We start from the raw sequence: 12339 nt of genomic DNA on the forward strand, positions 1-12339 counted from the left end.
CCAAAGCCAATAGTTGTGTTCCAACAGGAGTTTTGACTATCAGGAAACTTATAGGCGTAGGCTGATTACAAATTGACTAGGTCTAAAATACCAAAATATTTTTATAAATACAAAAAACACAAGAAAACTTAAGAGAGTATCATTTAAAGTAGAATAAAATTTCTGACATATGAGACCTAATAGAGCTATTTACGTTCAATAGATCCCGAGATATAGCTTTGTAAACTGCAACATTTAATAAAAAATATACTGAAAAATAAGTAGTTTTGAAAAATTTATATCTCAAAAACGATTTGACGCACAGATGTCTATTAGGACTCAAATTAAAGTCAGTCAAATTCACTACAATGTAGTTTATGACGTTTATCTTAGTAGGATCTTAGGAGTAGTAGTTTTCACGATATTTGCCAAAATTAATTTATAAAATGTTAATTTCAAGTTGTTCAGATAAAATTTGTTTGAATTTTGAAAAAATATATATCAGGAACCATAAGATGAACATATGTCTGCTAGCACAATAAAGGTAACTTAACTTATTATAAAGTAGTTTATAACACGTATCTTCGTAGGGGTTGAAATTTTTATGATATTCGCATATGAATATAAATTTTACGCACAAAATTTTGTCCCAAAAACTTTAAATTAATTTATTTTAACAAATACCACTAAAATAACTACTCCTACGAAGATAAACGTTATGAACTACATTATAGTGCATAAACTAACTTTAATTTGAGTGCTAATAGACATCTGTCGTCGAAGGGTTTTTGAGATAAAGATTTCTCAAAATAAATTTACTAACTACTAATTTTTTTTTGTACATTTTTTATGAAATTTTGGTTTTTAAAAAACTATATCTTGGGTCTGCTGAACGTAAATAGCTCTTTTAGGGATCATATTTTAGCAAATTTACTCTTCTTAAAATGATATCTTAGGTTTTATAGTGTTGTTTGTAGTTTTAAAGATATAGAGCTTCGAATGAAATCATTTTTTTTTTACCGTTATGAAACAGTCACCATTTTTTATCACCCCTACCTATACCCATCAATTTTGACTAGTATTTATACAAAGTTTTCATTAAAGTAATCAAAATTGGGTAGAAACAAGTGCCTTTTTTCTCCTCTTGGGCTCTTGTACTATTACCCTGACAAGTGCATCGTCGTCAACTTGAACTGATTGGAATCTTAAATGTATGTAACGGATATGTGAATCCATAATAAACCTTAAAACAGTAACATGCTGGCTTTCTACCGTTATGTAAAATAAACTGAATCCGTTTCTTATGTTAAGATAGAGAAAGAGCGTTTCGTTTGTACCCTTTTTACGCATCATGTACAATACGCACGCACGCTGTTTGCAGTTTTTTCACAGCTGCCATCATGATAAACAAGTTTAACCAAATTCATGAAACAAAAATCATAGCTTTATTTTTGGATATGAACATTATTGTAATAAAATAGTGTCTAATCAAGTAATTAAAATAATATGACGTATAAATTTATTACGGCCAATCAAGATTTAGCCGGTCTCATGATTGGAGAATATAATTATACAATCTAACATTTTAGGATTATTGATTATACTTAAAAAATTGGGGAATCCTATAAAACAATTGGACCGAAGAATGATGAGGTAACAGGAAAATTTTCTAATACAGAATAATAATAATATGGAATAATAGTTAAGAACTCCATAATATAATTCTAGAGATGCTGCTACACTCCCTCACGGAGAGATCATAACACTAAAAATAATTATAGGGGAATGCTATTGAAATCCCACAACTAAGCACGGGTTTTATCTTTAAAACATCTACTAATAACAAGCAGAGCAGTGTTGAAAAAAATCAAACGTATTTACATCGAGCCACAATGTAAAATTAGACAAAACTAGAAAGAAAGACTTGCATAGAGGGCGGGAGTGGCGGGTTCAAGTCAACAAATTTTAATCAATTAACAATGTTGCTCGATATGATTATATTTGTATTAAATTTACGAAATAAATTTTAGTCCAAAAAGAAGTTATATTTTTCAAAAATATCTTTTTTAACGAATTAAGTTAACTAAACTATATAGTACTAGTCTTTAAGTAGATCTACTTATCCACCCATCAACCACTGCATTGTACAGCAGAAAACCTCCTCACTATAAAACTGAATGAAAAATATTAGTATATTAATAGGTCAGGTCACTGCGAGATAAAGCCCCAAATTAAAAGGTCTTTGACCCTTAAGGGAATTTTTATTGATCGAGCGTAGCAAGCGAAAATCAGCTAATGTCTTTTACAACGGATAAATTAAACAAATAAAAATATGAAAATTATGAATAGAATTTGGTAAATTTATTTTAGCAACCATTTGGCCATTTTTAGATGAATGAGTTACGTAAATATGCTTCGTTCCGTTAATATTTACTAATTTTGTTTTTAACTTGAAGTATAGTGCTTAGTCCAAATCGATGAATTATTTGGGAGTCATTAGAGGACAGTGCACGCGAGAGGTGATGTCGAGGCTGACCTTTAGAACCGATGACGCGGATAAGTAACAGCTTGATTAAGTACACAGATAAAAAATGAACTTTGCGTGGGATGGCTAGGACAGCCATAATTCATCTTTATCAACTGAACAGGTCGGTCAAGAGGGTGATCCCCACTTAAAACCAACAAGTGTACTTAAATTATTTTAAATGTACAATTTACTAATTTTGAATATGAGGAAGTGAAGTATGTACTTAAACAGATAATCAAAAATAAATTTAAATAATCTGAATTATTATTAATTTTGTTTTTTAAGTGCTGATAGACTTCAAACTTCCAGCAAAAGTTCCAGTCCCCCTGTAGACTATTTAATTGCTTTTCTATCATCCGTGATTAGCCTTGAGGGTCCGTATATATTCCTAAGACCTAACCTATATTTGCAATGTGCCTAATCGTAATGTTAGGGGAGTTGAATTCTGATATCCTAACAAATTTATACATCTCCTAGTCCTGTGTGTGTAACAGCTGGTAAAAGAAATAGTATGTTATTATCAAGTACTGATCGTAAGACAGTGGTTATAGATAGTAATAGTAAAGTTTTTCTGTTAGTTTAGACCCCATAGGCACTTCTGTAATAACAACTCCTTTGACATTCAAGAGGTAAGTGTAAGTGGTTAGAAAGGTTTTGATGTTTTGCCAATATTTGACTTCAAAATACATGGGCCTTGGAAAGTGTTGTTCCAAATTTAAAACTAATAGAATGAAACTTATTTTTTCATCAAATTTTATGTTCAACTAAATACTTTGTGTGTTTTCATTTCGGTATACAAATATACATAGAGAAATTAGAATTTCTCTTGAAACACAAAGGCCAGTGAAATTAGGGTTTGTTGGATCTGAAAGGTGGCGTAGTAGAGATTTTGTTTGGGGTAGAAAGTTTCAGTGATGAGTATAGGACGTAGCGTATGTTTTGATGTAAGATGTTGGACTTAAATTATGACCATACTGCTTAACAAAATTATCAAGTTATGGTACTCATTTGACGCACAATTCAATACATTTTAATTTAATATATTATAATTTTTGCTACGTTGTACCGTTTAACAGTTATAGGCAGAGACCAAGAAACTTTTAAAAATTGTTGGCTGCCAAAAGTTCTCCCGAAGTTGTATTTGTTAGCATTTTCGTTTTATATATAAGAAAAAAGTTACTATTTCACCTTTTGCATCAAACGGTTTTTAATCTTTAATCAGATTCAAACAAAATCTTCATCTGACTGACCGAGGACAAAAAAAAAATCAATAGACATTTAATAAAATATGGTCAATAATAAAAAAAATAGTCTTCAACTATCTATTGGTTGCCAAAACCTTTTTTTCTTCCTGACCGCAGCCCTGACAATCTTCTTCAAATTTACATCTATTTATAACAAAGATATTTTTATTTAGTTTGAACTTAGGATAAAGAGGATTGAGATTCAATAATTTTCAACAAAGGATTCATTCCTTACCTGATCCATCCTATCAAATATTTTTTATAAATTTCCAACACTTTTTAAGATATCCTAAATGTAATTATTTGAAACGGAATCATTTACGCAAATATAAGAGAAACGTTCAAAAAATTGTTTTTTCTTATTTCCAAAGGAATCTCTTCCAGAAGAACCAAACAAGATCTGAGATATTTATTGTACCTAATACATATCGTCAGATAACTATCAACACACTATTGTAAAAAGAACAGTGTTTTTTAGTTTTAATATCTCTAGCATTTTATACTCACTAGCAAAACTTGAATCTTGGATCTTTGAGCTTATTATTATGAGTCATTTTGAAACTTAGAATTTTTTATTTGTTATCTAAATGTCAGCCAAAAACTGGTAAGATGAAAGGAGGTTTTGATATTAAGCTGGCGATATCAAACATACGATATTCAAGTACAAACAAAAAATGTATACAAATATATGATTACCTCATCCCGGAGAACATCTAGGCTGGACTGGTGATCCTGCAGGCTGGTCTTCCTCTTGATGGCCTGTTCCCGAACAGTCTGGAGCTGGAGAGTGAGCTGTTCCTCGATCTTAGACGACTGCGGCATCGTAAACAGATAATGTATACAGTGACAGTTATATTCGTCAACAAACTAAAAATAAACTAAAACTAAAAAAAAAAAACTATTAATCTGTCGTAACTTCAACAGACTTATGAGTAAGCTAACAAAACTACTCTAGAGCGTTGAACTAAAACTAGATCTATTGTAGAGGTTAGGTCCAACGATTCGAGGAGCCGAATATCGTTCAATTCAATCAGATTTTAAAAATCGATCCTATAACGTTTAACAACAAAAATCTTTTTAAACTTGATACAAAATTATGATATTACATAAAAAAATCGCTAAATAGGGAAAGAGGTCTTTGATATTCTGAGCCCTGGTGTGGAGGTAAACAAATATGTACGTTATCCTTAAACCATTTTCGGTTATTTTTCAGAATATCTATTTTCCATCTCCGAACTCACAGTACATAAAGCAATTATCGATGCATGTTCCAAACTAATAAGATTTAATAAAACCTCTTCATAATAACACCAGCTATTCGAGATATTGATTTGATAAGGTTTTAACTGCTATAACCATAATTTCGATAAACCAAGTTTCGAAGTAACAATGCTCTCCTAAATGTTGTCTCTAAATAGACCTATATCACACAAATAATTAATTGATTTTTCAACTGATGGCACTGAGTTATATGAAATATAGTTTTTAGTGATTTCAAAACGAAAACAAAATTTTGCAAACGTTTTTCGAACATTGTTAAACCAAGGCAATCAATTTATTTGGCAGGAAAATAAAACTGATTAAAGTATGGATAATAAATTGAAATTTAGCTAGGTAATTCTTTCCCCAATCGAATAATTTCATTGGTCTTGGAAAGAAATTATGAATAAATACTGAATCTTTCTTTGTGTGCGATTTTGCAACTCTTTAGATACCCGAGAATATTATTACTAACATTCATATATTATTTAATATTCTAATATTAAAATACCTTCGTGCCACATGGTCTCTATATTGCAGTGTGAAATATATATTTAAAGCATTAAACATTTAAGGTGCTATAAATGATTGTGGTTCCTTAGAAGCCTGATGGGTGGATCGTTTCATTAGCCATCCATATTTGTGGCTACATAATAATCAATCATTTAATATCAATATAGTTGGTAGTCGAAAGATCTTGGAGAGGAAAATAATAAAAAGGATGAATTGTGTTGAGGAAAGTTAAAAATAATTTCATAATGATAAAGCGTTTTGAAATAATCATTTTTGAACATTTACTTTAATTATCTGTCCTCCATGTTCCCTGCTTTGCGACAGTAAAATACTTAAAAATTAAATTTAAAATTCTGTTCCTGTTTCCAACTAATTAGGGAAAAGTCGTTAACCACGTACATTGAATTTATTAAGCAGCCAAACACGCAACGTAAGCATAACTTTGTGTCGGACGTCCCGCTCTAAAGTGTATAATCCTGTTGCAGTGTGGGTGTCGACTAAATAATTGTGGAATAATAAGCATGTTATTATGCATTTTATTCCTAAAGAGAAAAAACGTGGATTTTCAAATTTTCTTGGAGGTTACTGAGTAGAACAGAGAAGTATACGTGTTTATCTTTTGTCTTAATTTGATATTGTAGCATCTTCACCACATAAAAGGGAGTGAGAAGATTAACAGAAAAATTAAAGGCGACAAAGATGACCAGGAAAAGAAAAATGAGGGTAAAGGAATTAAAAAGTAGTTAAAACATTACCTGTGGAGAAACATTTCAAGAGAACTGGATCCAATATCTTGAATGCAAAGATTGGGATAACGCAAATTGTGTATTTATTGATATATCAGATTAATATTACCATTGAGGTGTTTGTAAGGCCAACAAACGTATAGGTCTCTATTAATAATACATCTGGTGGAGGTACCTAAATGGACCTACGGGTCTACACGCTTTCTTTTGTATAGTCAAAAATTTAAGGCCAAATTAATTTTAATATTTCTCTCTATTATATAAAAAAGTTTTAGTAATCACTGTGTAATGTTTTATGTCACTCTCTTAGGGGATTGAATACTCTCACTACCATATAAAAAGGTTTTCAATCATACCATGTTATATTTTATTCTTTCCGTGAGTCAAAAACTTAGATCCTAAGCAGTTAGAAAAACTTCGAACAAAACGGCAAATTGAAAACTTGAAGTCTGAACAGTTGGAAAGGGAAAGGATGGATAATATAGCCCGCTAGATGGACAGAAAGTACCCCATTAGTTTTATTAAAAAAAAAAATAATAATAATTTTAATTGTGACATACTGGAAGCATAACATAAACATACTATGTTTACTTTACAAATTTATTTTCGTTATTGTGGCAATACTGCCGTCCTCACTCCTCCCAATACCAACAGTCACTTTGGTTTTTGACTGCTGTCAAAACAGGTATGCATTCTGTCTCATCATTGGATTTGTATTTTCTTTTTTCTTTTTTCATCTCTTTATTTGTACATTCTTTAATATTTCTTCTCTTATATATCTGTTACTATTCCCCTTTTCATTTACTATTTACAACCTTTATTTTTCTTATTATATCTTACTTTTCATTTTATACCCCTGTTATTTTACACTTATGTTTTTCTTTTTTTTTTTCCTTTTTGTAACTATAGTGTTTGTATCTTTTTTAGCCCTGACGAAGCCCTGCAACGTGGGGTGAAACGTTGGCTCAATAAAATAGTATAATTATCTATTATTTGAGTTTTTTTGACCGCACCCGGACCATATTCTATTCATCAATAATTTTAATTAGTATGACTGAAGAACTTCCAAGTTTGTTTTCAGAGTAAAATGTATACAGAAGTGTTGTTGAATGTATTTTTTATTTGTACTTAATTTATTTATCCGACCTTCCTGATAGAAGTATTTATTTAATTTGCATTTGGTTATATGACTTGATTAGCTCCACGAAACAATGAGAGCCACGAGTAAAATAATATGTGAATAAGCAAGAGCAAAAATTTTTTTTTTTTCTATCTGGCCATTTAATAATTGTTTATAGAAGAGGTTATCAAACTATTCTTGCCGCAGTGAGAAGGTAGAGATTCATTCCGTAGAACCACCACTGAATAAATTTCAACTCTCCCAGACCGTATTCGAACCATCTGATTTAAGGTTCTTTAACACTATCGGCCTTGGAAGATTTATGCAGCTCTGAAGGGTAAGACATAGTTCTGGAGATACTGATCCTTGGGAGAGTTGCTTTATAATTCTTTTCCCGATTTCCCTCCGAGTAAAAGACATATCCGGACTTAACCTTACTCAATCTTTTCCGCTCTCCTTGTATACTGACCTCTTTCATCTGCGCCGTGAGCCGGTGGTTCTGCTCCGTCAGCTCCAGTATGAGGGCGTTCTTCTCCTTCTCCGCCTGCCTCATCGCCGCCTCCCTGTCGCCCAACCTCCGCTGCAGTTCCCGGATGTCCGCCTGCAGTTCGACTAGCCGGGTCTCCCACTCGGCTTGGGTGGTAGCGAGCTTCCGTCGTAACAGGTGTCTGTCCTGCTCGATCACCTGAAAGCAAAAGGTTGAATGAGTAATTTGAAGATACATTTACGTAATTATTTGGGGTGCATGCCAAATTATAGGACTAGGTTACATCAGAACGTCATGAAACGCGATAAATTATTAACTCAAAATGGATTACATCTTAGATTTATCCGGTTCATTAAAATGGAAAGGAAGATATCTGATACTGATTTGGTACTTTATAGATCTTAAATCACAATATTAATTTTTTTATTATTATTAATTATTTCCTTGTGATGACGCTTTCTGGGACCACTCAGTCCTAATAATGAGTTTTAAAAATCAGGTTATGATTTTGCTGATTTAAGCCAGGGGCGAATCCAAATATTGTCTTGAGGGGAGATGGAAGTAAAAAAAATCTTTATAAGGCTCAATATTACAATAAATTTCTGATATTTTGCAGCTAAGGTCAATGGACACAACAATTTAACAGGAAAACATTCATTTCAGTTATCTAAAGCCATTTAACCATTAAATAAGTGATTAGCTCATCATCGGTAATTTATCATAATAAGTAGTTTTAAGTGGCATTCGAAATAAAACTCACTACCTTCTAGCTACTATATTTTTATATTTATCTATATTCTATATTTTATTTGGACTTTCATTAATTGCCTAATACCTTTTTGTAAATGTTGTTTATTTGTACTTTTCACTGTATATCTTGTTTTTATTTTCTTTAATTTACTTTGCTCATATATATATTTACATATCTTGAATCATATTTAGCCATACCTTAGTTTACTTTTATTTCATATTCAATTAAGCCCGTTAAAATTGGGCAAAACGGGTGCTCACAATAAATAGTTTTTTATTTAATTATTATTTATTATTTTTTAGTTGTTTTTATCGCTCTCGGACAATTATCCCTTATTTAATAATATAAATTTAATTTAAATATAAGTGGTTAGAATAATTATTGTTTGTATCTTGTTTTCATTTAGCCCTGATGAAGTCTTGTAATGTGATGCGAAGCATTAGTAACTAATTTATTTTTTTCTGCTATCTCGATTCTGTTTTTTGACCAACACTCCGAGCACATCCCAACAATTAATTATATATACCAACTTGATAATTATTCAATTGTTTTAAATAAAAACAATTTTAAAACTATAATTTTCATAAGAAAGAAAATACCAGTTAACCGCAAACATTTGGAAGGACAATTAAATAATTGCATAGCCTTCAAGGGTAACGATTGGGTAATATTTATGTAATCGAAAATTGCAACGAAAGGTATCCCCACTTACTTAATCAGGAAACCGAATGCATTAAGGTATACTTGTTTTTTGCTTTTCCTTTAAACTTAAAATTCATTTAAGAAAAAAAAAAAAAGGGAAAATTTATAATGAGTATTTGCTACGTAAAGTGAGTTGTATGAACAACTTAGGACTTTATATAGTCAGTTATTTTAAGTTTACAATGAATAAAATTTAAAAAAACTTCAAAAATTCATAAGGTTAAATTTTTCAATCCCAGTTGTCTCAAGACAATGAAGAGGAATTCCCTTTTTCTCAACGTAGCCTGTTTTATTTTACAATGTTGTAAAGTTCTAAATTAATTAATCAAGTATATAAGGTGGCAATACTTAGAAATGATTGGCCTAATTACAAGTGTACTTAATCAATTAAAATTAGACTTTTATACAAAGTTAGCCAGTAAATAGTTAAAACTTAAAACAATTATTATTCCGTATTTTGTCAGTAATATATTAATTTCAGGAAATGGTTGGAACATGCCCATGGGATTTAAGATGTCTCAATATGTGTATATTGAGAACCTTTCTATAAAGTTATTAAATAATTGTTATAAATAATATTTAAAAAATAGCCCAAAAAATTAATGCTTAAAACAAAAGCAGGAATTCAGTTTTGTTTTCTTTATATTTTTTTACTTCATTCACCATGTCTTCAGGTATATTTATTAGTTAGGATAAAATGTATGTTAATTAATTAATGGTTTAGTCAAGTTCCAATGCTGCAAATACTTAAATAATTTAATTTTGAAATAAATACCATACAAAATAATTTTCAGAATTTATAAATTGCTAAATTAGTGGTCATTACGCAATATATATATATGAACTAGAAAAGTTATCAGTCGTTTTAGAAATTTATACAGTACTTTGTTAATAGCAAAATCAAAATACGGCAAATTTAGTATCAGAAGCCATGCCTTGCAGTAGCTCCTATTGTGCCGCTTCTATGGTTTATGTCCGATCTTTTTAAGGATAGAAATTGAAGAAACTATAAATTTTATCCTAAACTACCAGTAACTGAAAGGTTTAATTAAAAATTATAATAAATTAAAGAAAAACTATTCTAGACTACAAAGACACCAAGGACAGGAGAAAGGGAACGACCACAAAGCCACCATACAAATAGACGATTATCCTTGGGAAGACCACAAGATCAAGGACTGTTCTGAGAGATGCAACAGAGGACTAAGAGGGAAATCGAAGAGAGTGATCAAGCATGAATCTCTGACCAAGGAATATTGTCTAGTGAAGCCTGTTAATTAAACAGGAAGAGGAACCAAGTCAGTAGAAAAGTTAAAGTAACATATCGTACATAAATAAAAATAATTTAAATAAATAAAATCAGTCAATGATAAGTTATTTGTATCATTACAGGGCAAGTGGTCGAAAAATAGGTCATAATAATAAACTAATTGAAATTAGGTTCGACAATTGGACAACAAAGACAAATAAATAAAATTCTACTGCCGCAGTGGTCCCAAACCCATAGAAGTCTGCGGAATGCTAAGACGGAAATCTAATCATGTACGTACTATGCATTTGGCTATTAAAATTCTTCAGCTAACACCCAAAAATCAGAAAAGATAATTAATAATATAGCTCTAAAAATAAATCGTCACAAAAGTATATTATTGGGAACAACTGCATTAAGAGTTCATGGTCTCTGTACTTGATAAGGACGTATTGTGTTCTAACTAATCAGAAGGTGAGGTCAGCATCCACTCTCAATTACATGGTTTTTCCTTAGGTACCATGTAACCCAGGTGGCAGGGGCAAAGAGGGGTCCAAAACCTAAATTGATCCACGCCTGATACAAAATAAAGTAAATTCTATTGCAAAGCCGGACTAGAGCCCGGATTTAGGGATGCTGTACCTTACCCACTGAACTGCTAACAAAAGAAAAATGATTATAAAATAAACAAATAAAGTAGATAATCAGGAGAAAATAATTAAAACTCCAATCATAAAAATATACTGTTATTATATATTCATTTTTTTTTCGTACGCTTCATAAAAGAATAATAACATGATTAGTACATACATACATAATACATGAAATGTAATATGTATACTAGTTCGTCATCTCCCTTGGATTGCCTGGTGGCATCATAAGGTGTTGATTGCAGGGCGGAATTAAGGTAATTAATTGGAATTAAGGTAGTATAGTCTAGCTGTTGCCTATGGCTAACACCACGGTGATGGGATGATTCCGCTGATAAAATTATATATTCAAGTATGTAATGTTGTTAGATATTATTTGAAACATGAAGTATATTGTATATAATTTTACTGAGTATTCATAGCTTGAGGCTTTTGAAATGAGAAATGTCTAGTAGTACAAAAATTAAGTATTTTTATGGGCCGCCCATAGCTCAGTGGTTAAGACTCAGTCTTGCCAATTTGATGTCTATTGGCGGTGCCGGTTCGAATCCTGCCTGGGACGTTGACTTTTTTCATTGAATGGCGGTCCCACAAAATGAAGAACTTTGACCCCCAACCATGGTTAGGCAGTATAGGACTCCAATGGGAGTCTTGGCCGAAAAAGAACAAAAAACAAACAAGTATTTTTATGGAAATCAATTGCCAACTTATAACATTAATTGAAGAGTTATTTTAATTCAAAAGTTCATTGAATGTCCAAGTAGCCAAAACCATAATACCACAGGTTTCTTTTATCTCTTGTAGAGAACGATATTATTTATAATATTGTTTTTATTTCTCTTTTGATATCTTCTATTTTATTGTGGTGTTGAAAAGTTAAAGGATGGAACCGATAATGGGTATGGCCTATAAAGGACTGATAGATCATATGATTTAGTTTTTGATGATGGGGTGTGTTAAGAATAGGAAGGGAAATTGACATTTAATGAACAATAAAGATTCTTTTTTTCTTATTCCCTGAAATTTACAACAGTATTGAAGCTAGAAAAACCTGAAAGATTTGAAAAATGAATTTGAGGAAGGTACGAAGGAAGTACGATGATGGGGGTTT

At 31.2% G+C, this 12339-nt stretch overlaps 1 protein-coding gene and 1 long non-coding RNA gene across 3 annotated transcripts in view; one reads left to right on the plus strand and one right to left on the minus strand.

Moving 5' to 3' along the window:
• LOC106687074 (bicaudal D-related protein homolog) overlaps positions 1 to 12339 on the minus strand; it is a 254517-nt gene that overhangs the window by 10555 nt on the left and 231623 nt on the right. Inside the window, exons 2-3 of the mRNA XM_014430755.3 lie at positions 7859 to 8074; positions 4447 to 4563 (exon numbers count right to left, since the gene is read on the minus strand). Of these exons, the coding sequence (XP_014286241.1) occupies positions 4447 to 4563; positions 7859 to 8074 (333 nt within the window). The remainder of the gene's footprint in view (positions 1 to 4446; positions 4564 to 7858; positions 8075 to 12339) is intronic.
• LOC106687076 (uncharacterized) lies at positions 1410 to 10866 on the plus strand. 2 transcript variants are annotated; one of them, XR_010843830.1, is made up of 3 exons: positions 1410 to 1632; positions 10415 to 10627; positions 10722 to 10866. It is a non-coding gene; the product is annotated as an uncharacterized lncRNA (long non-coding RNA). The 2 variants fall into 2 exon arrangements; XR_001344120.2 differs by lacking the exon at positions 1410 to 1632 and adding an exon at positions 2993 to 3135.

Source organism: Halyomorpha halys, unplaced genomic scaffold (assembly GCF_000696795.3).
Source record: "Halyomorpha halys isolate HHAL.00 unplaced genomic scaffold, Hhal_1.1 Scaffold912.1, whole genome shotgun sequence".
NCBI classification, from domain to species: Eukaryota; Metazoa; Arthropoda; class Insecta; order Hemiptera; family Pentatomidae; genus Halyomorpha; species Halyomorpha halys.